This window comes from Bactrocera neohumeralis, chromosome 3, assembly GCF_024586455.1.
Source record: "Bactrocera neohumeralis isolate Rockhampton chromosome 3, APGP_CSIRO_Bneo_wtdbg2-racon-allhic-juicebox.fasta_v2, whole genome shotgun sequence".
Classification (NCBI taxonomy): Eukaryota; Metazoa; Arthropoda; class Insecta; order Diptera; family Tephritidae; genus Bactrocera; species Bactrocera neohumeralis.
The window spans coordinates 37042463-37070227 of record NC_065920.1 but is presented as its reverse complement, the minus strand read 5'-3'; the positions used below and the strand labels follow the sequence as shown (position 1 = coordinate 37070227).

The following is a 27765-nucleotide window of genomic DNA, read 5'->3' as shown; positions in this document are numbered from 1 at the left end:
AAAATTGGCCGGAGTTAGTGAGGCCGTTCAAAGCTAAGCTATAAGCTAAATATTTTGATTGAAATGTTAGGTAATAAGTTTTGTAAGCGTCATCTCGTTTTCGAGATTTTATATTTGGCCTCTTGTGCATCTCTAGCAAATACCAAAGAATTGTCAGAACCCGTACGAGTTAAAAAAATATTTTAAAGTGCATACAAGTATTTCTAAGTTCAGATAACCAGTTGGAGAGCCAAGCGTTAATAATCTGAAAGTTTTCAATGTTGGTTAATGTGAGAGGAAGCCATAAACGAACTGAGTACTAAGCGTACACTCAGAGGAGAGTGCTAAGTTCAAAGCACTGCAACTTAGCATTAGCAACTGAGAGTAGCAAAGAAAAACATCTAGGCAAATGTATGGCAGTGTTATAACCAGCTAATTAGTTGGAAATTACTCGCGTCAAACGACAGTAGTGCTTGTAAGTAAAACGTTAACGTGTCTTATTCATTTGGTTATTTATGACCATTTTATTTAAATATAATTTGATTGCGAAAAGTTAAAAATTATTGAATTAAATTTCACTGGAATATTAAATAAAGAACGGTATGCCTCTGTAAGATATCGAAACGGTGAATAATTTTCTACAATATCAAACACACACCTGCATAGTTACCAAAAAGAGTAACAAAGTCTGCGTGTTAACAAAACTGCGCTATGTGTGTGGAATAGTGGGTATAGTGAGAGTGCGTTGCGTGTGAATACATATCTATATGAATTGGTATGTGTGAATTGACGTTATAAACATATGGAAATAAAGTTGTGTTACCAGTGAATATACATAGTCAACCCTTTTCATGGAACGTTGTAACTTTTGGTTCATCGCGTTGGCCAATACATCGTGGCGACGTCGATGCTGCTGTTAGCAAGAATCAAACAAGTGGGACTCAGTGCATTACTAACAGCGCTGCCCAAGCGATCGCAGTTGTGAATTTGAATGTGTCACGGTTTGTGTATGTGAATGTGCTTTTGTAATGTATTTCGTAATGTTAAAAACAACTTAAAGAAAACGCTGTCAACAAACGCGATTTTAACGCTATTTTGGGCGTTGCCGCAAATGCTTACGGTGCTCCGGTTCTACAATTTCGCTTAAAAACAGAGGTAACTCTTTTATTAACACACATATGTACACACATACATATGCACATGCGTGATCGAAACAACTAGTTTTTAGGTTTATATTTTTGAAAAAATTGTTATCACTAAAACAGACCACTTCATAAAAAAATTACATTAAGTGAGTGAATAAACGTATGTAACTCTATTTTGTTTAATGGCGAAGTCTAGAAGTATTTGTAAAGTAAAGATAAACCTTAAAGCTATAAAGGTGTATGTACATTCATATGAATGTTCAAATGAATGTATGTATCAGTAATTTGACAAAGCTAATTCCCAACACAACTGCAATTGATATACGGTGGCAGCGAAGTTTTGAACCATAGACAGCGGCAACATGTTTACAATTTGTATAGCACATTGTACATATAGTACATATGTACTACATAAGTACATGCATACATATATTTGTTACACTTATATATAAATAAATACATGTCAAAATTGAAATTATTTCAATAATTAATTATTTACCAAACTAAAGTTACACCAATTTGTTTATATGAACACAATCTCCGTATAAATTGGGCATAAAAGTTCGCAGGTGTGATAGTCTTTCCAAATATAAATGTACTGAACTAATTCACTACATACTGTTTCAGATTTTTAAACTCTCACAATATGCTGCACAGATTATAAAAGTTCTGTGTACCTAACGGGTGCAACACATTTAACTAACCTAGATGATTATATGGTTATATATTCCAGTAGATGGTCCGTTAGTCCAGGAAACTGATATACCTTGGTACAAGGTGGTTGATATACATATAAACTAAACTCGCTTTGAACATGAATTTCTGGCACTTTCTTTTACAGTGAAAAAATGGGTGAAAATCTGAAATCTTACAATCCCGCTCTTCTGCTCGTGTATTAAATCACTACAATAAACTACTGGAATCATCAAACTATACTGAGGAGAATATATAAACAAATAAATCGGTATAACAATTTAACAATGGGCGTTGCACTGCCCACTTTTCGGTAAATCCCATATCTCAGTAATACTCGAACTAATTCAAACAAATTCGGAGCATAACATTTTATAAATACTTTTATGTTCGAGTTTGTAAATAGTCGAAATCGAAACATAAACGATTTACCACCCATTTAACACAATAATAAATTCCTTAAATCTTCCATAAATAGTGGCTTAAAGGTATGGAGTCTCTCCTCTAAAAATGGTCGTAACCGATATACATATAACGATTCTAGCCATACCGATAGTATGGTTCTAAACAAGAAAAAACGTTAACTTCGGTTGCACCGAAGCTAATTACTCTTCACAGGTGCATTTCTGTTAGTAACTATGTGTTCAGTTTGTATGGAAGCTATATGCTATAGTCAACCGATCTGATCAATTTCTTCGGAGATTACATTGTTGCTTTAGGAAATAATATATACCAAATTTCGTGAATATATCTTGTCAAATGTGAAAGTTGTCCATACAAGAACTTGATTCAGATCGTTCAGTTTGTATGGCAGCTATATGCTATAGTTAACCGATCTGATCAATTTCTTCGGAGATTACATTGTTGCTTTAGGAAATAATATATACCGAATTTCGTGAATATATCTTGTCAAATGTGAAAGTTGTCCATACAAGAACTTGATTCCGATCGTTCAGTTTGTATGGCAGCTATATGTTATATTAGTCCGATATCGGCCATTCCGACAAATGAGCAGCTTCTTGAAGAGAAAATGACGTTTTCAAAATTTCAAAACGATATCTTAAAAACTGAGGGACTAGTTCGTATATATACAGACAGACAGACAGACGGGCAGACGGACAGACGGACATGGCTAAATCGACTCAGCTCGACATACTGATCATTTATATATATATTTTATAGGGTCTCCGACGATTCCTTCTGGGTGTTACAAACTTCGTGACAAACTTAATATACCCTGTTCAGGATATAATAATGTACCCCAGATAAAAAGTTAATAAAATACTTCGCCCAACTCGCATATAACCAATATAAGAATTTTCAAGCTCCCGAAAAAGGAGAAATCGGTCTTCGCATTACCACAGGTTCATAAACTATGTACATTTACTTGCGTCATTTCAGCATAGCATATTAGGGCGTTTATATAGACCCATATGTGTGCTATTTAATTGGACCTGTATTGTCATATCGGAATATGAATAATATCGGTATAAATCTTGGTCTAAATATCATATCTCTAATATATACTTATTAATATATATATATATACTTATATTCTCTGGTTGACTTTCTGCTAATGTACCGAATATAATAATTTTAGTTAATTGAGTTGGCTGCACTCAGCTCTTCCTTACGTGTCTCATAAATACGTACTAGTTATTAATCTTTTGTCCGGTATAGACTCCCTAATATAATTGTCATATAATTATAAAGGTATAACAAAATGTTCAGAATGAGATAGCACATTGATTTCGGCGGCATATAGTATATACTTATGTAGCTTGAGTCTTATACATATGTTCTAAATTGCTATTTCAGATGGGAAAATTACGCTAACAAAACAGTAGTATCCAATTTAAATAGAAACTGTTACTTGGTACAAATATCAATTAATATCAATATCAATTTTCCAAAGTCGGGGTGACTTTGTACCACATATGTATTTCGAGCAATGTGTGAGTTATCCCAATGGAAATAAGAGAACGTGTTTTATTCATAACTATCGGTCAATATGAGGCTTATCCCAATGAAAATATGAGAGCGTAATTTATTCATAACAGTATATCTTTGTGCCTAAAATAGATACATTTGAGCGAAAATTTGGCCTAGCCCCTATATAACTAATATCAGGATTTTAGAACATCCAGCTGACTTTACCCCATATGATTGGTATTACACCTTAAATTATTTCCCTGACTTTGATTATTGCATGTTGCAAGAGTATAAAATGTTCGGTTGCACCCGAACTGAGTTAGGAATGAATCACAAAAGCTAAATAAATATCACGATGAAATAAAGTCACTTCGATAGCGATAAATACATATAATATGTACATATGTATATACATTAGGGTGTTTCATTTGCAACTATTGATAGTATATTTCTTCGCGGACACATGAAAATTTTGTTTTTTAAGTTGAAAAAAACATATTTTCGAAAAAAATTGAGTTAACGGCTGGTTTTATCGAAAAACTTCCGAAGGTAGGTTGTAGGAAATTAAATTTCTGACAAAAAGGTCTTAATTTTATTCAATGACTATAACAGTTTTTTATTTAAATTTTAAATTTTTATTTAAATCAACAATCGATATCTGTTATCTCATTGCAAAATTGTTCTACGGTCTTATCCTCTGGTTAGTTACGTTGGCATCAGTAGAGTTCAATTGGCAGAAATTATCAGGTTGCATTGTCTTTTATTTACCAAAGGTTGTTGTTACATAATTGTCTTTAATTTAAATATATATTTTTTTTAAGATGATCAAAAAAACTTTACATACAAAAATAGTTGTTGTATTTCAAACTTTTTTTACTGTTAATTTTGTTAGATGTAAAGAAAATATTGATATAAAGTCGTTGAATCAAGTTTTTGATACAAACATTTCTTTAAAACCTATATACCTTTTTTATTAAATTGCTATATCTCTGAAATAAAGCAATTTTATAACAAGAACGTTAAGACCTGTTTAGTTATAATTTTCATTTCCTACAACTTTTCCATTGTACGTTTTTCGATAAAACCAGCCGTTTACTATTTTTTTTGAATATGTGAGAAAGTATTCAGTACCTTAGGAAACAAAATTTTCAAGTGTCTTTGAAAAAATATTTTAAATTAAACACCCAAATGTACATATGGAAACTGTTTATCAACCTTAAGATGAATGTGCTCACCCAAGCATTAAGCAAAGTGAGTAACTTCATATTAAATTCATTCATATTCATATATTTACAGGTAAGTATCCCAGTGGAAATGGAGAACTTTAGAAGCGTTCATTCCGGGTCCTTCTCGCAGTATTAATCTAAGCGACAAAAATCAAATTTTCCTAAAGAATGTTTTTTTTTTTTTAAGTTTTAGATATCGTTCATCAATGTAGATTGGCGGGTTTCAATAAAACTCGACATATATGTTTAAAATGTTTCATACATAATATATCTCTTTTAAGATTTACTTTAAGCAAAAATTACCAATTTTGAAAGAGTTTTTTACATGAATAAATTTGGTAAGACCAAGGAATTTTAGTATAATGAAATTCTTTTGGAATACATTTTTTGTCACGAAGTGATTGTAAATCTATAAATCAGTCAATAGTGAAGCATTTTCCAATTACTATTTTCATACCTCTATATTTAAAGGCTTTTTTAAGCTGGTGATGAAGGGAACATAAATTAAAAATTTTCCCTTTCGGAATTAATATATTTGTCAGTAATTTTCAAGGCTTAATAACGCAAGTTAATTAATTCATAAGGGCGAGGGTTGGTTAATGCACATGCACATCTTAATTTTTTAATCCACTCACTCAGACTGATTGACTTCAAGTAAATGATATTATGTTGTCATTGTAACATATATCTGCCATGCAAACTGACCGACCAAAATCAAGCTCTTGTATGAAATATGTGAATAAAACGCAAAATATTTAATTATTCATCAACATTTATTTTGTCGCCTTCAAAGTAATCCCCACCAGATGTCACTTATGCCGAAGATTTTTCCAGTCTTTTTAGGAAGGCCTTCAACTCCTTCAGCGAATTATGTTTTAAGATTTTACGATTTCTCAACGGTCTTTGAAGATTTTGTGTCACTCGTAGGCTTGTGTTTTTGAATCACAACGAACCTTTTTTAACATTCGCAACGAGGGGAACTGAATTACAATTTCCGAGTGCTTTTTTGTCTTAATGTATAACAAGTAAGGAAGAGCCATGTTCGGCTATAACCAAACAATTCATACTCTTGCAACTTGCCAGGATCAATGCTAAGGAAGTTCCTGCTTGTTTTATTCATTCTAAGCACAAATATGCACCGTTTTAAGAAAAACACGGTCTCTCAATTTTATTAAGATAACCCATATATTGGGAGATGCATGCGGTATAAAGTTAGCCGGAAGTTCGAATATCTTTATATTAGGTATATGTGGGCTAAAGAAAGTATTGACACCATTCAACCCATTCTCTGAATTTCAATTACAAATCTGACACATTGACCGATAACTTTATTAGAGGTTGGGGCCACACCCACTTTTTCAATATTTTTAGTCCACACGTGCACCTTGCCACTGCGATACTCTGTTCTGTGCGAAATTACAGTTTTATAACTTTATTTAGTACTTAGTTATGGCACTTTATAGTTTTTCTTTTAATGGCGTTTTATGGGCATAGCAGTGGTCCGATTAGGCCCATCTACGAACTCCACATTTTATTTCTAACACTTTTACTTTGTAGCAACTTGTAGGTAGAGTATAAAAATAAGACGCTATAAAATGGAAAGTTCTCCCCAAGAAATCCAGGGAGGATGGTTTATAAACAAAAATGAGAAAATGTTCATTTTTAACGGACTTACGAGCGTAAATTTCCAAAAAGTGACTTTTCCATACCAATTTTTTTTTTGTTTTGTTTTCCAATTAATTTATTTGTAAATTATTTGAATCGTCCAATTTCTGTCGTTTGCTTTCTTTATTTCGGCTATTCAAAAGGTAAATTATAGAAAATTATTCAGTGAAAACTTTATGTGTCTTTCATACAAAGTGATCAAATACAGATTGAAATTTGTTACGATGCCACGAAGAGGTCGCGCTAATATCGGTCGGCGTTCTTTTTACCATCAACATATACGGATATTATACATTGGCAGCCCAAAGCACATGCACGAGTACTCGCAGGATGCGGTTATATACCTGTACGTGCGGAATTATGGACGGGCGGATTTGTTTGTTACATTCACTTGCAATGCAAAATGACCATAGATTACGGAATTATTGAATCGTGATCAGTCAGCAAGATCGTCTAGATGTCACAGCACGACTTTTCAAACAACAGCTATGATTTTTGATGGGCTTTATCTTGAAGCAACGTATGTACATATGTATATATGGTGCTGTTAGTTGCAAGATGTATTCTGTTGAGGGGCAAAAAAGAGATTTGCCCCACGCACACATTCTCCTTAGTATGGTGGATGGTGGTTACACCAGATCAAATTGATGAAATCATTTCATCGGAAATTCCAGACCAGAGATAGATCCAGAATTATACGAAGTGGTGAAAACCAATCTGGTTTATGGACCTTGTGGACATAACAATCGCACTTCGGTGTGTATGTCTGACAATAAATGCACGAAACTCTATCCACGTGCTTTTCTTTCGGAAACGCAAACTGGAAATGATAGATATCCATTGTATCGGTTTCGCTCACCAGACGACAATGGCAGAAGATTCAGCATTCAATTTAGAGGTGTGAATAACGAAGTTGACAACACATGGATTGTACCATATTCGCCATTATTGTCTAATTCACATTCAAAACTCATATCAATGTTGAGTATTGCAGTTTGGTGAAATCGATCAAGTAAGCTTGTAAGTTCGTCACCAAAGGACGTGGCGACCAATAACACTGGTCAACAAATTTGTAATTTTTTTTGTTACATGAAAATTTATATCAAATTTTGAATATACTAGGGCCACCAAATGAAAAAAAATGCACACATCATGTTTTCTTGTGACATCAAAACATATATTTTCGTAAAAAGTACAAAATTCAGCCACACTTACAGAATTATTTCCTAATATCTAATAGATACTTATGATTTTCTTGAATATTTGGCTTCCGGTATGTCCCTGTTAAGTCTCCAACAATAGTCTGCTAGCATTCCTGGACTCCATTTCCCTTGATAACGCTTCTCCATTAAGGAAATGTCTTCATGGAACCTCTCACCTTGTTCGTCACTCATAAAACCCAAATTTGCCGGAAAGAAATCCAGATGACAGTCCAGCATATGTATTTTCCAGGACATATTACACCCCAAAGCTTTAAATGATATAATAAGTTCATTTATTACATCTTTGTAATTCTCCGCTTTATGGTTACCTATAAAATTTTGAACAACATTCACAAAACATTTCCAGGCGAGTTTTTCCTGATCATTCAATTTTTCTTCAAAGCTCTTATCCTTCATCATTTTTCGTATTTGTGGGCCTACAAATATTCCCTATTTGATTTTTACCTCGCTGAGTTTAGGAATTTCTCTTTTAGATATAAAAATCCATCTCCATCTTTCGCCTAGAATTCTCCCTTTTTGATCGATTTGGAGGCATCGGCACAGGTAGTTCGGCACTATGTAGGATGGGTCTCTTCGCCGAAGACAAGTTTGGATACTGGATAGTGTGTTTGGATTTGGTAGTAATACCTTTTGTTTGAGTCAAACAAAAATAACAATCACTTTACATGATCCTTTGGTTCCGTCCAAATCAATGGTATAGCAAATGACAAATGTCTAAGTTCTTGTTTAGCCCAACCTAAAAGGAGCCTCACACACGTTACACAACATTTATGTGGAACCCAGGATTTGTCTTGATTCCTCACAGGAAAACCAAAACAGCCTAAATAGCACTGTTCAATTATTGATGTGAAATTTCGACGCTGAGATGTAAAAGTTAATTCTCCACACACATAACAAAAATTGTCCGGGTTGTTCAAACACTTTCGTGACTAATACTATGTTCGGACCGACAACGAAAACATGTTTTCGTGGGAAAAACTGGTTTTTGCACGAAAACTTGTGTTTTCGTCCATGTAAAATATGTCAAACGAAAACACAGTTTTCGCTGAAAACTACTTGAAAACTTACATTCCACTCATTATAATCGGTTCCTGCTCTAGTTTAATCGATGTTCTTGGAAGACATATTTTGCCGGCCCTAAATTGTCACTTGATATTTGTTTACATTCCATATACAAATACAGCTGTCACTTGATATTCTCATATTAGGGGGATTCTCTTGCTCTTGCACAACTTTGCAAGGTGCAGAAATTGCAGAATTTTCTTCTTGGTGCAACGGCACAACAACAATAACGCAGAAAATTATTTGCAATGGTTGTAAAATATGTCAGACCAAAACCCATGTTTATTTTCGTGCCTTCATATATCACTAGATTCTGCAATGGGTGCTCTCTTGGCCTTGCATATTTCGGTATAGGATTTTTGCATTTTGTGTCATTGTGCAATCTTGCAAGAGCAAGAGAATGCCGCTATTGATAGTTGTCAGTGAAAATTCATCGAAAACACACATTGTCGGTCCGAACGACTGAGATTCCACAACATACAAATGTGTTTTCAAAATGTTTTCAATGTGGTCCGAACATAGTAATATTTACGATCTAACTAATGTAAATAAAATGTAATATAGCAAACACAATAGTTACACAGTGAGGGTACACCAACATAAATAAAAATCATAACAAAGTTCGAGTGACAAAAACAGTGTATACCAGTGTAACAGCTATGGCTGTGAACGAGATGAGATCAGCAAGTATCAAATGGGTCGATGCCTGAACTGCAATGAAGCATTTTATGAGATATTTACTTTTGCGATTCATGAAAGTTTTCCGACTATTGTGTATCTCAACCCTTAGAATACAGTATAGCCAGCGGAAACACTTCCGACAACAAAATTGACTTTGACGAGTTTTTTTTCAACTTTCGTCAGTGATCCGTTTGCGAGAACATTGCTCTATTCGGAAATACCTTGATATTGTACATGGAATGCATCGTCGAAGAAATAGTTACGCAGAAAGCAATGCCAACCAGTAGATTGACATCCAGGTATGTTCTCAACTAATGCCTTAGGACGAATTTACACAATCCACCCGAAAAACGACGATTGTTTCTACCTTCGATTGCTATTGATAAATGTACGTGATTCAATTTCAATTGAGTCATTGCGTAATGTGAATGGTACGGTTTGTGCAACTTTTTGAGAAGCATGCCAGCAATTACAATTGCTGGAACATGATAATCAATGGAATCAAACGATGGACAATTCGATAGCTACTTCGCATGCCACTGAAGTTCGCACACTTTTTGCGATGATCATTTCGACACATCATCCTTCAAATCGGCGTCAATTATGGGATACGAACAAAAATGACATTGCCGAGGACACTTTAAATCGTATTCGCTAAGAATTGGAAATAGGCAAATTCCGGTTGATACTTCCAGTAGTTTGATATCAATTCCACCTGCCTTTTGTCAATTTACTTAAACGAAAGATGAACTCATCACGAATGTTTATCCGAACATTGGCCAAATTATCGTAACTACGATTTCTTGAGTGCACGCGCAATTTTAGCAGCCAAAAATACCGATGTTAATGCCTTAAGCTGGAAGATTCTATGTCAAATTCCGGGAGGTTTGCGCTCATACAAATCGATCGTCTTGACAATGAATGCGAAGCTGTGAATTATCCAGTGAAATTTCTAAATTCTTTGGAGAGGCTTGGTATACCGCCGCATCATTTACGTCTCAAAGTCGGATCTGTCATTATTATGTTTCCCAATCTTCATGCGCCGGAACTGTGTAATGGAACCCAAATGATTGTGATGCAGCTATCGAATACAAGGGGGCAGAATGCTTGATTCTAAGAATTCCTTTGAGTTCCAACGATTTGACATTTCAGTTCAAAGCTATTTGGTTTGAAAAATTGCAATTGAGATGACAATCAACAGGACACAAGGATAGTCGCTAGAAGTGTGTGACACAAATCTGGAAATGCCATGTTTTTCACACGGCCAGCTATACGCGTCGCGTTCACAAGTTGGAAAACCATCCTCTCTGTACATTTACACACCGAAACAAACTACGCTACATTGAAAAAATGTGGAAAAATCGAAAATAATTGATTTTTAACATAATATTAATTAAACTTTATTTTCATTTTAAAACACGATTTTTTTTGATCATGCGTTGTTTTGCATTTTAGGTGACGAAATGTACATACATACATATGTATATAAAAAATTATAATCTTTTGAGTACTCTTTACTTAAAAAAAATTACATCACACAGCTACTGGCAAGATATAGGAATTATACTGATAGTTGTTCCTGAAGAAGAAAAGTTGATTCATAAGTTGAGATGAGTGCATAATAGCTGACAAATACTCCTGAAGCATTGCACAGAAAAATGGAATATTTAAACGGCAACGATTAAGTTTGTGTTTTCTAACATCTAACAACACAGGTCGTATGTGTTGTAGGTTTTAGCCGTCGATTTTGCAATTACATTTGATCAGGGACGTCGCGAGGGGCGAGGTGTGGGGGGTGTGAAACCCCCCCATCTATGAACGAGTCAGCATTTTCGGCCGTTTTAATATCATAACTAAAAATTTGAGAGTTCATTTCGGCAATTCCAGTAAGAGTTGCCAAGTACCCGGAAATTTGTTGTCAAAACTTATTGAATATTTTTAAGATTTTCATCAAAATATATTATTGCACATTAATTTTTACGTCATATCCATTGCGAATTCACTAGCCGGCATTTATGAAAATTCTAACTTCAGTAAAACGCAATAAATAGCTCTATAATTGCGGAAGCAAGCTTAAAAAGACACATTTTCGTAATTTGCACGAGGATTATTAAAACACTACAATGTTCGAATAACAGTGGTTGAATATATTTTTTTTTTAAGTTCGGAGAATGAATTTACTATCGATCGTCATTCTTTCAAAAGTCGGTTATCTCCTAATTTACTTTTATATGTGCAATATTTATATTCACAAGAAACTCGTTCTGTTTAAATTGACGAAGGAGATTATGATTAGTTTATCATATCGTATCATATAGGTATACAGCAATATTAAAAATTCAAATCAGCGAGTGAATCGGCGTTCAAATGAACGAGTGTTCGAATAAACAAATGTTCTAATAAACGAGTTTCTAGTGTAATAATCTGAAGTCGATAAAATATTCCTATATCTAGATAATGTTGAATTAATTATGAATATAATGCGATTGTGAACGTTCTTTTAGTAAATTGAAATTTGTTTTCAACGATTTGCGTACAACAATGGGGGATGAACGTTTGAATTCTTTGATGCTGCTTTCTTCTTCAAAGGATAAAGTAGACGAATTCGATCTGCGAGATGTTGTTGGAAAATGGTCAATGTTGAAACATCGCAGAGTAAAAATATAACTCAGAAATTTATATTTTTTGCAATTCAATTTCTTAAGAAAATCTTGTTTTTCCCGCGTAACACGTCGCTGAACAATATATGTATTTTATATTAAGAGAAACATATTAAATGATGATTATAGTAATATGTACAATACTTATGTGAGAATAAAATAATGAATTATGCTATTATGTTGTCAAGCTTCTCCGTAATAACTTATCAGAAATGAAGATATCCTTATTTTATATATATTTATAAACATATACATTAAATCGGCAAATTCTTGAAATGAGTCGGCATTTCAAAGGGACTCACCCACCCATGATCTGGATCCTCGCGACGCCCCTGCATTTGATGAATGTTGAAAAAAGCTTTACCATATGATTATGCATAGGACATGAGATTCGCACTCTTCTCCTCTACTCCTACACTGTTATACTAAACAATTATAACAAGAAGCATATGTACATATGTGTATGATACTGTGACATATTTTACGTATTTTTTATTTCAAGTAATAAAAGTATTAAGATATTTGTGAAAATGTTGTTACATCATGCGTATTAAGTTAAGTGATTTACGAAGGCAATAAAAATGTAGATTGCCAATTCAACTATTCCGTTATCAGGATTAATGATGTTTTTGACAACAAGGAGCGGTGCCTCGGGTTCAGGCTAGGATTTTCTATGTAACAAGATATTTTCACAAAATTTTACATAAATGCTATAGCATATATCTGCCATACAACCTGCTCGATCAAAATGAAGTTCTGTTATGGGAAATGTTTTATTTCACAAGATAAATTTACGAAAATATAAAACGTTTTTTCTTGTAATTTTTATCCCTTTATAACAAATTAGACTCCGTTTCGCTGCTACAATAGGTGGTGTCATTTTTTATTAAATGTAAAGATGGATTCAAAACGTGTCTTATGCTTAGTTCACGTTTTTAAAGTTGCTGTCTATCCAAAATTTAGTTCGTTTAAATTTTCGCATATTGCACCAGATAAAGCGATATAGAGACAAATCCTTCTCGCCTTTCGAATGATGGGTGATATGGGACATCTCTATATATTTTTCAAGATTCGGCGCTTGGTTATATTTGGTCATTAAAACCGCATAATTTAAGAAGATACAACAATATTTACCTATTTTTATTAATGAACTTTTTAAATTTTTTCCAAAATTGTGTTTGTAATTTAAAATGGAAAGATTGACTTACCTCATTTAAAAGAAAATAAAAGGAAATTGTAATAAATATGTAAATCTTTAAAATTAAAACAGAGTGAGGTTAGTTACACCATTCATAACTCAAGAACGACTGGTTTGATTTTGATGATCTCTGATATGTTCGATTCGTCTTCTTTCTGACAAGCTGATTAACTCATTTAATAAATTATATGAATATTTAGAAAGCTCAATTTATTGATTAATCAGTTAAGGCAATTTCTCGTACTTCACTACCGTTTTAAAACCTTCTCTGAGTTACCGTACCTGCGGATAGAATTTTTGGGTGTTCTTACTGTCACTATGCAAACTTTTTATATTCATTTATTCTGCTTCCCGTCAATGGTAGTGCGATAATGTCGACTCTGCTCTCTGTTCTGGGAGTAACTGAGGCTACGAAGAACGTAATATGTCTGATTGACTAATCAATTATATCTTGTACTACGACGGATACAAGTTGAAGAATTGCAACTAAATTCTCAATGAAAGGATGGATTATTCAAACCAAGATCACAATCATATTCTGTCACTATATATTCTATAGATAAAAAATTAAACCGAATTATGGTACCGTTTAATGAAATTTAAGTTTTGCAATAATAAAATCTATTTTCAAAAGCCACATAGGTGTGTATCTGTTCTGACCCGACGTTCATTTTATAGTAAAAAAAACGGTGAAATTAAATTCAGATAATATTACGAATGATAGTGTTACTCTTAATACGGAGTTTACGAAACATAGTTAAATAACATATAACAATACATTACCACAATACAGTTTTATTTAATATATGGTATTAACAAGTAAGGAAGGGGTAAGTTCGGGTGCAAACGAATATTTTATACTGTTGCAACTTGGAGGAATTAAAGCCAGGGAAATAACTTAAGATCGAAACTAGATAGAAATCCAAGGAATTTTGAATATACATATACTCTATATAACTCAAACACGGGCCGACATATTTGACATATGATTTGTTGGAAGAAAACGAAATTATGTTTGTGTAGTATATGGGAGCGAGGGCGGTAACGACTGTTTTTCCTCATCCCACATATTTTTAATATGCCTCATAATCAAAAAAGGTTCCCTGGGTTTCATTAAGGTACCTTACATACAATACTATAATACTCTGTAGCATCAGGTTGCGTCAGTATAAAAACGAGTTTAGTAGGGTTGACAATATATAGTACAGCCTCTTTAAAAAGTTCATATTAGTGGCCTTTCGTTCCGCTTTTGATGTTTACCTTAGTGTTATGCAACGAAAAGACACACTTTGTCTTAACTTTAAAATCATTTTCGAGTATTTTAATATCCTTTAAGAGATTTTCAATGTCTATAAAAATCCAAGGTGCTTAAAATATAATTAAGTACCATATTAGTTATATGAATGCATGAATGCTTAACTTAAGATGTATGGATACATTTCTGAATTAAACCGTCTGATTTTATTCTTCGCCATTTTTTGAAAACAATAATACAAAATTTTTAACTTTAATCTTTATTTTCAGATATTTAGTTACGATTAGAACTTATCCTTTTCCATTCACTCGAAATACTAGTTATTTATAAAGCTATCAGTCTGATTGTAATAAACGACAAAAGGCGTCAGACATTTTCAAAATATATAATATGTTTACTAAAAATAAAAGGACACATATATATACCAAAAAACGATTGTGTAGAAATCACCACATATTCGACAATGAAGCCCAAAAAACTGTCGCTCAGCTGTCTAAAAGTACAAAAGCCATTCGAATACAAAATTTTAAATATCGTGATAAACTGAAGATTACTACAATGTTAGTCATAGCTTTCTATTTAGTCTTAAGCAACGTTTGCGGCATCAAAGCGCAAACTCGCGATCCCCGGTTCTTTTCACGACCCGGCGTCAATGACTATAATTGGCCGAATCCAGGTGATCCAGATTACAGGTAAAGTACAAATCTAGCTAATAATAAAATAATATGGACTCTAGTTAACCGCTTTTAATTATCTAGAACATACATATTTAATGATCGCCGGTATGGACATTACTTACCTAACGGTTACGGTACGAACTATCCTGGTAGAAATTCGCCTGGGCAATATCCGCAGGGCATGCCCAACGAAAATCGATTTCGATTTGATCCGGTAAGTCGTTATACCATAGATGAAAGAAGATTTTATCCGACAGTTTAACGAACAGGACAGACATTATTATTATTTAATATAGATTAATTGCCCATTGCCTCTTTTTTTAAACTAAAAGAGAATTTTCAGAAAGTAATCTGCCGTAGATAAATTTAATTCTGGGAGGTTAGTGATATAATAATAATATTATCAAATTTATGGGTTAAAAGGATCCTATTGGTACTTGGAGAGACAAAATATCCCCGCAAGGCGTGATTTTTAGCTTAATAATAAAAGGTCACTTCAATAACAATTCACGTGTTACATTTTTATTAAATGTAACGTAACTTTGGTGCCGAATTCGGAATATTATTAATAAATCCTCATTGCATCTCAATCTTACACGCGTGTAAGATGATTTATTTTTGTTCGTAATATAAAAGAAGTTGAACAACTAGCTTCCTATTTTAATCCTCTAACAAGTCTAATGTATATATCTCCTAAACCACTTAAGCTACAACAACCAAGTTTTCTGAGTACAAATTCCTTATAGGAATTTCTACCGACAGTGTGAAAATAGATGAAATCGGAGGATAACCCTCGCTCACTCCCCATATAACGGTACTGTAAAACTACTAAAAGCGCGATAAATCAATAACTAAATACGCAAGACACTTTATGGGAGCTGGTGTGAAAACTGGACGATGGGCGTGACAACGCCCACGTTTTGTTGAAATCCCATATCTTGGGACCCGATGCACCGATTCCGACAAAATTTAGTAGGTGACATTCTTCTTAATTTCTTAAATTCGTATATCATACTGTGATAATGGACAAAATCGAACAACAACCACGCCTACTTCCCATATACACTTTCGATCGAAAATGTCGGTCAATGTGTGATACATATAAATGAAATTAAAAGATAATCCTTTTCTTAAAATGGTATGTCTGTATGTCAAAAATGGGTTGAATCCGGTCAATACTTCCCTTAGCCCCCATATACTTAATACAAAGATTTTCGAACTTCGGGGTGACTTTGTACCGTATATATTGGCCAGTATGTGAGTTACAATGAAAATAAGAAAGCGTGTTTTATTCATAACAGTGTATCTTTGTGCATAAAATATATAAATTTGAGCGAAAACTTGGCTTGGCCCCTACATAACTAATGTCAGGATTTTCGAACATCCGGCTGACTTTACTCTATATGATTGGTTTTACAAATAAGTAGTTCCCGGGTTTTGATTCTTGCAAGTTGCAAGAGTATAAAATGTTCGGTTGCACCCGAACTTACCCAAACTGGTTTAACGGAGCAGTTGACTTTTCTTGTTTTATTTCTTTTGTTATATTCTTACCATTTTCGTGCGTATATTGATGAGCTCTTGCAGATCCGTTGCAATTATATTTTCATATTTCTGCTTTCAATTTTTTCCGAGAATCCATTTCAGGTGTTGAATATCTTCCCTTATATATAATTGGTCATTACCATCATCAGACTATCCGCGTCCCAATCTTTAATGCTATTTACTCTGATGACCACATGGACAAATGAATTTATGTTATAATTAATAGCTTTGCTATTACATTTTATAACCACTTTTGCAAGTGGTAATTTTTACTCTAATAGCGTACACCCGTATACAAATATTAACGCTAGACACATGAAGTTTTCAGTGTCAAAGTAATTCAATTAGCAAAGGCAGAAATCCAATTTTACAACAATAAAGATATTGTGTGTGTTTATAGCATATGGATGCATCTAATAAACAAATGATACAGTTGCTGAGCAATTGATGTCAGCGAATTAATTGGATTTTCATATAGTGAATTTTGTAGCTGTTCATGAAAAATACAAAAACTTCAAGACTCTTACATTTAGTCGTAATGTATTTGTGTTTTAAACAAACAATACAGCTATAAAACTGTGGCTTACTGATTGTAGTGAAAATCCTGACGTAATTAAATGGTCACTAGCAATTTATGAAATTTTGATCTATAAGCAGTGGCGTAGCTAGGGGAGGGGGGGCGAAGGGGGCCGTCGCCCCGGGCGCAACGTCTTGGGGGTGGCAAAACGATCTTCGCTGTTTTTTAATATTCAGAAAAATACTTCAACAAATTTTTTTACAAAATTTATTATAAAAGATAAAGAGTTGTACACTCACAATGTAATAAAGTGAATAACAATGAAAAATTTTAATTTTTACTCGAATACTCTTCAGTCTTTGAATTTGTTTTATATCTTTTGGCTTATATCTTTCTTAAAAATAGTGATAGAACTTAAAGATGCACTTTTCTAGCTTTGATCGCTGCAAAATCACATATCATATCATTGTAATTTAACAGATATGTCACAGTTGAAGCATATTGCAAACTGTGAGAGCGACCCATTGCGACGTAGGAGTGACAAAAAAAACAGTATCTTTATTTTTACTCTGTCGTCGCGACGTGTCACTCTCACATTTACCCTATGCTTTGAATGTAACAAATACTTTTATTTCTCCAAATTTTCAAAAATGGTATTTAAAAACCTCAATTCGGGCAAAAACTCCTGCAAATTGTGTCAAAAGTGTACAAAATATATGTAGGGCGAAAATGGGTTTTTCTATGGCTTTTAATAAGATGTCTTGTAAATTTATTATCAATTTCCTCGTATTGTGAGAATTTTGGAACTTCAGAATTTGCGTGGCTTCTAGTTCCTAAATTTTATATACTTAATATCGAAGATATTTTGTAAAAATTCACTTTTGTTCGAACCACCTCATGAAACTTGTAGGTAGGTAGATAAAGGGGGGCGGCAGTACATCCTTGGGCCCCGGGTGACTGGAAATCACCTAGATTTGCGCCATGTTTTGTAAGAAGGACTGTCTAACCCAAGATTGTTTTCAAATTTATCATTTTATATTATGCTAAATTTTTCTTATTCAAGTTCTAAATTGTGGGCAAAAAATGTAAATACTTTTTAATTTAAAAAAGTAGGATGGGGTCATGTGTAGAAGTTCGCGCAAGTGAGGAAAGTTCTCTGATCGCCATTCACTTGGGAGTGGCCAAAAACGATTCTTTTACATATGGCTCAAGCAGCTCACGGCTACCGGTCTTTGACCAAGTATCCTCTGGGTATCCTAAGAATATCCGTTTGAAGGCGAGCTAAAGTGAGAAGGCGAAACATCCCCTCCGCAGGGTTGTGCGCTGGGTTTGGGACCCGCCACGTAAAAAAAAAAACACCCCCAATGAAAAGAAGCAACAAGCCTCGGATGAGAGAACCCCCTTTTGATGACGACCATGGCAAACGAAATGAGGATTACGAATTGAGGGCATGCACCTGAAATGTCCGGTCCCTTAATTGGGAAGGTGCCGCTGCCCAGCTGGTTGATGTCCACGTGAAAATAAAAGCTGACATCACCGCCGTCCATGAAATGCGATGGACGGGACAAAGACTGAGGCGAGTAGGTTCTTGTGGCATTTACTACAGTGGCCATATAAAGGAGCGCAAATTTGGTGTGGGATTCGTGGTGGGAGAGAGACTCCGTCGCCGAGTACTGTCATTCACCCCGGTGGATGAACGTTTAGCCACAATCCGCATCAAAGCGAGGTGCTTCAACATATTGAATGCGGCTACGCTGGCTAGGTCATGTTGTCCGAATAGACGAAAATACTCCAGCGCTGAAAGTATTCGACGCAGAACCTGCCGGGGGAAGTAGAGGAAGAGGAAGACCTCCACTCCGTTGGAAGGACCAGGTGGAGAAGGACCTGGATTCGCTTGGAATATCCAATTGGCGCCACGTAGCGAAAAGAAGAACGACTGGCGCGCTGTTGTTAACCTGGCTATAATCGCGTATCGGTGTCTACGCCAATAAAGAAGAAAAAGTATTTAAATTTCGCACAAAAACCCATTTGGGTTGGTATGACTGTCAGTGAAATCTGTGCTTGTCATTATAAAGTACATAAAGTGCATTCGACGATTTTTACGATGAGTGAAATTATTCAACAAAGAAGTTCTATTAAATTTTGTGTACGGTCTGGTGCCGAAAGTGTTTTTGAGTGGTAGAAATTATACAAAGAGGGTCGAGAACGCGCTGCCGACGAACCACATCCAAGACGGCCATTAACATCGACTAATAATCCACACGTCAATAAAATAAAGGAATTGGTGCTGGAGAATCTGTGACTAATAGTCAGAGATCTTACTGGCGTCGTCGGTGAAAGATCATTTGGGCCTAAAAAAGTGAAAGCACCAAAATTACTTAATTTTTTTGAAAAGCAGCGTACGTAAAAATATGTTGAAATTATGTACCGTCATCTCTTGGTTTTTGAGCTCCGTCGCATATTGCATTGATTCATCATGAGTTCTTCGCCAAATTTTCAGCTAATATCGTGCCGCAACCACCGTATTCGCCCGATTTAGCTCCATGTGACTTCTAGCTATTCAGCAAACCCAAAAGGCTATTACGGAAATGGACTTTAACAATTGCTTAGAGCAGGCCTGTCCAACATACGGCCCCCGGGCCACCATCCGGCCCGCCATCTCTTATAGTCTTTGGGCATCCCAGTTGTATAGACCTGAAACACGTGATGGATAAAGTAGTGCAGACAGTTAATTTTATACGCGCAAGAGGGCTTAACCACAGACAGTTCCAGGCTTTTCTGGCTGATGTCGGTTCAGATCACGAAGACATTGTATACTTCAGTCGCGTTCGCTGGCTCAGCAGAGCAGCTACACTAAAACGATTCTATTCCCTGCTGGACGACTTAAAGATTTTTCTTGGCAACAAAGACCAAGAAATTACTTTCCTTACTGATGAGGAGTGGTTGGCTGATCTGGCTTTCCTGGTTGATATAACTAAATATCTTTCTGATCTTAACTTGAAACTGCAAGGGAAAGACCAACTATGCACACAGTTATACGAACACGTTCTAGCTTTCACAAAAAAGCTTTTGTTGTTGGAAAAGCAGCTGGAACAAAAGCAGTTGATTCATTGGGAGACCTTATCTACAAGAAAGCAAGATACCTTGGATTTTGACAAGTACGTGTTGATGTTACAAAGATTAAGGAACGAGTTTGACGACAGATTCGCAGACTTCAAATCACAAACTCCCTGCATGAAAGTGTTTCAAAATCCATTTGATGTTGAAATTGAAAGCGCTGCGCTGAGTTTACAGCTGGAGTTAATAGAATTGCAAAGCAGCTCTCATCTAAAAACAGCATATAATAATTGTCTTCCAAACTTAATTGAATTTTACAAAAAGTATATTACACCCAGTCAATACCCAAACCTTACTAAGCTGGCTATTCAACATATTTCTTTATTTGGTAGTACATATGTTTGCGAGCAGCTGTTTTCTCGCATGAAATTTAACAAATCAAAAACCAGATCATCTTTATTAGATAGCCATCTTAAAGGCATTTTGCGCATAGCCACTTCTAAAACTCCAGCTGACATAGATGCGCTGTGCAAACAGAAAAAATTTCAGACATCTCATTAATTAGATTTTAAGAATAAGAATATCTTTATATGCTAAGGCCATAGTTACATTAATAATAATATATTAAAATTTATGTGATGTTGCTTTTTATAAATAAATAAATATACCAAAACTGAAGGTCATTTTATTTTTTTTTTGGCCCGCTACGGTTATGAAAATGCTAAACCTGGCCCTTCACAAAATTATGTTGGACGGGCCTGGCTTAGAGGTTTGGGAAAATCGTACAAGTGTATTGGAGCCAAGTTAGATTAATTTGAGGGGAGGCGACATACAATTTGAAGAATAAATTTAAAAAAAATTAATTACCATTTTTTGCTTATTATTAATTTTTCAATATTGTATACTTTTTTCGGTCAAAATGATATAATAGATAAAGGGTCAAAGCCGAACTTGTGAAAGACTTAAAAATTATATATGGTACATACTATACATATATCACAAAGTACTGTGACGATTTATTGAATATTGGTATCATTGTGATCACTTTCCCAAAGGCATAATTTCTTCTGGTACGTTTGTTTATGTACTTACTGTTTTTTATGTACATATGTACAATATCTAATCGAGAAGTGTACAGTGGAATGATTATAATAATAACCACTTAGAGTCGTTTCTAGAAATTCCAAGCTGTCTCCTTTTTTATAAACATAGGAAATAAATAATATTATGTGTTAAGCTTGGTTGAATTCTTCGCTTTCTGATATTCTAAGTTACTTTAATTTAACTGACAAGTGCTGATTGAAAGTGGTAAGGCGCCTTAAAATGAGTGAGGAACTTAAATAAAATGATAAACTTTTCCCTAGCGGATATATAATCTTTGACATTGTCTTACTAGTCATTGTCTCCAGCATATGAATAATGTACATATTTTGCTACTGTACAACGTAGCCGTGAGTAAGGTGAAAATTGCTGATTTTGTCGGTGATATAATTTCCTTGGCACTCAAACGAGCCACTTTATTTTCTGTAGACGTTAATATGATTCTATCTATTTTTTTAACTTATTAAAATGGACATTTGTTATGTTTGACACTGAGCACAGTATATATGCATGATTTTAATTTGGAAATTGAAGTACTTATGTAATTGAACCGCAGATCAATGAGCCACTTGATCCCGTTCGTCATGAAATGCTTAAAATCTATGACAACTTAATGATTCATACAGCAAACGTATATATACACTTTAGTATTTACACATGAATTATTTGGATATTCATCATTTAATTAACATTTATTATACAGAATAATCCGAATGCAGCGCATACGCCCTTCCCTGGCATTTTGGCCGGCTGGCGTGAAGATTTACAGGGCAAACAACGACGTGACTCGCTGACATTAGATCGTGATGTATTTGTCACGACCAATTATGGCCAAGTGCAGGGCTTCAAAGTCTATATGTATGACAACCCTGATCCCAAATCATTCTACAGGCCATACCATTCAACTGTCGATCGGGTGATGGGCGAATGCTCGGTTTTCTTGGGCATTCCTTACGCCTTGCCACCCACGTTCGAAGGACGTTTTAAGCCACCCCGTTTGCACCGTGGATGGCAGTTGTTACAAGCTGTTGACTATGGACCTGCCTGCCCACAACCGGTACGGTACACTGGCGCTACCAAGGGTATTATGGATATGGATGAAGACTGCCTTTACTTGAATATTTTTTCCCCAAAGGTAAACATCTGTCCTAGATGCATTCACTTATAAAAATTTTATGTACATTCTCGATTTTTAAAGACTGGTGCTGGCGTCGCTCAAAAATATCCCGTTATGGTGTATATTCATGGAGGAGAATTCGTGCATGGCGCTTCGAATCACTTCCAAGGTCATATTCTCGCCTCCTTCTATGATGTGGTTGTTGTGACTATAAATTATAGGCTGGGTGCGCTTGGCTTTTTATCCACCGCTGATGAAAACTCGCCTGGCAACTATGGCATATTAGATCAAGTTATGGCGCTGAAATGGATATATGACAATGTTGAATTCTTCAATGGTGATCGTGATTCGATTACATTGTTTGGACCTGGTGCAGGAGCAGCCTCAGCTGGACTGTTAATGGTTGCACCGCAAACTAAGAACATTGTGAAAAGAGTTATTGCCCAATCAGGTGCAGCCATGGCCGACTGGGCGCTAATTCAAGATAAATATCGTGCACAGAATACCAGCCGTGTATTGGGGCAACTACTAGGCTGTTCCATCGAATCATCTTGGAAATTAGTAAACTGTCTACGCACTGGACGCAGCTTCTATGAGCTAGGCAATGCGGAGTTTCCCCCCCAAGTGGGCACTTTTGCCTGGGGCCCAGTTTTGGATCACAATTTCACGCTCCCTGGTGATGATTGGTATGAAGGTTGGCGAGAAAAAGACTGGCGGTTCCTTACAACAACGCCAGAAAACCTCATACGTCAGGGTCACTTTAATCGTGGTATACAATACATGGCAGGAGTGACGACTCAAGAGGCGGCCTTTTTTGTAGCACAAAATGAATCGTTAGCACCTTATTACGAAATCGATGAGAATTTTTTTGATCAAAAAATCCGCGAACATGTCTTTCGCTACAATTACACACTGAATCCAAATGGCGTCTATGAAGCCATCAAATACATGTATACCTATTGGCCAGATCCCAACAATAATTCCATAATACGTGATCAATACATTAATATGCTTTCCGATTTGTACTACCGAGCTCCGGTTGACAAAATGGTAAAACTACTGTTGGAACAGCGAATACCAGTATATATGTATGTTCTAAATACCACTGTGGAGGCTTTAAACTATCCACAATGGCGCAAATATCCACATGATATAGAACACTATTTTCTTACCGGCGCACCTTTCATGGATATTGAGTTTTTTCCGAAAAGGGATCATTTACAGCGGAATGTGTGGACCGACAACGATCGCAACATGAGTCATTTTTTCATGCAAACCTATTCAAATTTCGCTAGATATGGGTAAGTCACCATATACATATATTAAATATATTTCCATCGAAAATATCAATAAAAGGTGATAACTTTGTACTAAAATCTCTTTTTCTTTCTCCCATGATTTGCTAATATTACTCAAATGGCTTTTTCTTATATATATGTAAATGAAAATGTTTTATTTATTTGATTAAATTCTGTTACAGCAATCCAACGCCTCAACAAGTCTTAGGTTTACATTTCCAACGTGCCTACCAAGGTGAACTCCGATATTTGAATATTAATACCACTTTCAACTCATCAATTATGCTGAATTATCGCCAAACCGAATGTGCATTTTGGACACAATATTTGCCAACAGTAATCGGAGTGTTGGTGCCTACTTATCCGCCCACAACAGAATTTTGGTGGGAGCCGAAAGAGCCTTTGCAAATTGCTTTTTGGACTATGTCCGTAGCATGCTTCTTCCTCATCGTTTTAGTGGTGATCTGTTGTATTATGTGGCGCAATGCCAAAAGGTAAGAAGATGTCTACAATTTTACATAGGTAAATCGATTTCTCCGGTTAAATAATTCCACAAGAGATGAAATGATCTGATTTCTCTATGACAGTATATCCGCACGTCTGATCGTACAAAACATATTTGGAATTTATTTCACTTATACTATCACTTGACACCAGCTCTTGTTTAACACTCTGGAATTGTATTGAATTCATAAAGAGGTTATTATTATTTATTTTAAATATTTTATGAATAATTTGCAATATAGCAATCGAACCCGTTTCCTCTACTAGAAAATCAAATTCGGACAATAACCAAACACACTTTCTATATAATATAACATTATTGTTCAAAACCACAAAAGAAGCAAATTAGTACTGGGGTTAATTGAGTATAGTTTTATAATAATGTGATCAAAACTTTGACTACGAACAGTGAATAACCCCCTGTTATGTAAAATTGAATAACAAAGTCTGACCACAACCACACCTATAATAATTACCAACTTCCATATATCACCGATTTGATATCAAAAAATAATAACATCGATTCACATATTAACAGAGCTTAGTAAGTTCTCTATCATTACATTCTTATAATATATGACAGCATTTCATGTTCATCATATTTTTTGTTATTATTTTGCTTTAACGCAGGCGATCCGATTTTTATGATGACGATGTTTTTATAAATCCTGACGGTACAGAACCGCCTGATGACGGGCAAAGCGGTGTAGACAATGCACACATGGTAGCCAATCATCATGCGTTACGGTCCCGCGATAATATTTACGAATATCGAGACTCCCCGTCATCCAAGACGCTTGCGAGTAAAATTCATACCGATACAACATCTGTTCGATCTCCCAGCTCGTTGACCATGACACATAAATCGGGAAGCCAATCGTCATTAAAATCGGCGATTTCTTTAAAGGAAACAAACGGAGGCACATTGGCCAGTAACTTGAGCAATACTCGCCCGACTCGTCCGGTTGCTCTAAATAATGGTGTTATCTCCATCACACAACAACCAAACAAAATCGAAGAAAAAAGGTTATTAACACATGAGGGAGCCACACCTACACCAATATCGAGTACTCCTTTAATAACAGCGACAACTGCCACGATTTCAGCCGCATCAGAGTCTGCAAGTTATAAGCCTAAATCTACTGTTAACATAGCCTCCACAAGCACAGCACCCAGTAGTGCCGGCACTGTGAGCAGTCGCAGCACAACGCCTGTGCCCAGCGCACGTACTCTCACCACAACAACTACATTAACAACGGCACCGCAGTTGCAACGCTTAGGACAAACGACGACATCTGCTCAATCGCAGACAAAGCCTCAAGCCCGAACACAAGTTATTGAAGGTGTGCCACAAACATCTGTTTAGGAGATATACCACTAGGTGGGGGCGACGGTCAGTTGTTATTGAGAAAGCTATTGTAACAATCAGTTAGAGAGTGATATAAAATGGTTTGATATTTCTATGTGTATTATATGCAAACATTTCTCGATAAAATATGACATTTGATTGAGATTTGTTTTAATGGAACACTAAAAAAATTAAAAAGCCCAGAAGCTTTCCATAATTTTAGTACTAAATAAGTCATAAAATCATTTAGTTCTTCTGATAACATATGTATACATATATTCATACATATATAACCTGCTTTATGACAATTTTTGTATAAAATGTGTTTAAACAAATTATTTGCCACCTACATATTTACTATCACTCGGCGTATTTATATTTAGTTATGCGGTAGGAGTGTTTTCCTTCACCATCTTGCATTTGGTACTATTTAGAATCTAAGCAACGAATCTATCGCTTTTGTGTATTAGAATTAGCATTAGAATATTTTCACTGTCAGCCTAGCTCACGGCAAACTATGCACATGCATATATCCGAACAACGACATTACAGCTATATATGTATACTTAATTTTCTGAACAAAACCTTAATACCTTTGTTTTTGCTTTCAAGTGTATTTGATAAATAACTGATGTATAGTGATATAGATTTCTAATAGCTGTTTATATATAACTAATTTTCTAATCTAATTTATGTGTAGTAATTAATGTTATAATTCCAACATAATTGATTATTCTTTCATGGCAGCATATTAAAATTTCTATCTGTATTTAACATCTATATGGCATTATAAAGTTACAAATTTTTACTAAAAACAAGAAAAAACGCGAACTTCCTTTGCACCTTTACAAATACAAATAATAGAAGATATATAATAAAAGTTTTCCATACAAGCACTTGACTCCGACCGTTCAGTTTCTATAGTAGCAATAGTGGCAATCGGCAATTGTTTTTCATCAGGACAACGCAAGCTTATAATTCTTATGAATCCATCTTATAGTGCTGTTGGGATTCTAACTGAAATTCCAGTTCTTTGCCAATAGGGTCGAGGGTTTCTAGGGGAGCCTTCTAAATGGCAAAACGTTGCATATTTCACCTAGTTTCGATCATTCTACCTATGCTTAATAAAACCTTTAATTTAATTAAAAAATAATAGATAACTTTTTATAAGACCTTATATAAAGCAACTTTTTATTTTTGAATTTTTATAAATAATATATATATTTTCATAAATAACAACTTTTTCCATTGAGATAAAGTTCTTATTAAATCTATATGAAATATTAAAATTAAACTTGGTTTATAAATCTGTTAATACGAGCTATGGGCAAAAATATAAATTGACGTCAAACACTACATACACATGTGTAAATAGAAATATTATTTTTAATATAAGCAAACTTCCAATATTAATACTACCACATATTAATTAATAAAGGTAATTTTATCGGGCTTGCGATAAAAATTTTATTATTTTTCTCGAGAGAATATTTCGATCTTGTAACAATTTTTTTCTCATAATGTATGTTCTAAATTATTTACATTAAGAAATATACCAGAGTACTAGTATAAATATAATTAATTTTAAGTGGTTTATCTACGAGCTTGTAGTGATCAACACCATCAGTGTAATCCGTCCAATATACCATAAGCGAATAAGTGCCTCAGTTTACATGCAAGTTTCTTTCTACTTGTTTTTGTTTGTGTAAATATGCGACAGAACTTTAATGCATAACTTATTACGAAGCGTTATTCCTAAAAATGTATATGTTTTATTTTTAAGATGTATGTATGTACTCAGTTCGTATGTTTTTTGTCATTTAGACAATGTTTTTACAATATTTTATATGTTTAATAAATTGTAATTGTATTTGTATGCGTCTAA

The 27765-nt window shown here is 34.8% G+C and overlaps 1 protein-coding gene across 2 annotated transcripts; it reads left to right on the top strand.

Annotated features, from left to right (window-relative positions):
• Positions 1–401: 401 nt before the first annotated feature.
• Positions 402–27765, top strand: LOC126753426 (neuroligin-like protein glit-1). Of its 2 annotated transcripts, none has more exons than XM_050464859.1 (7): positions 402–454; positions 14989–15411; positions 15478–15610; positions 22317–22748; positions 22812–24031; positions 24211–24522; positions 25163–27765. In XM_050464859.1, exons 2-7 carry the CDS (start codon positions 15110–15112, stop codon positions 25896–25898), a joined length of 3135 nt encoding a protein of 1044 aa, XP_050320816.1. In that variant the 5' UTR covers positions 402–454; positions 14989–15109; the 3' UTR covers positions 25899–27765. The 2 variants fall into 2 exon arrangements, with proteins under 2 accessions (XP_050320816.1, XP_050320815.1); XM_050464858.1 differs by having other exon boundaries at positions 432–1134.

What these genes read in the sequence shown, in the direction of transcription:
- LOC126753426 (XM_050464859.1), top strand. Translation starts at nt 15,110, where the DNA reads ATGTTTACTAAAAATAAAAGGACACATATATATACCAAAAAACGATTG. An exon ending in CCAGGTGATCCAGATTACAG is followed by an intron (nt 15,412 to 15,477) that starts GTAAAGTACAAA and finishes TTAATTATCTAG; the next exon opens with AACATACATATTTAATGATC. An exon ending in TCAAATTTCGCTAGATATGG is followed by an intron (nt 24,032 to 24,210) that starts GTAAGTCACCAT and finishes ATTCTGTTACAG; the next exon opens with CAATCCAACGCCTCAACAAG.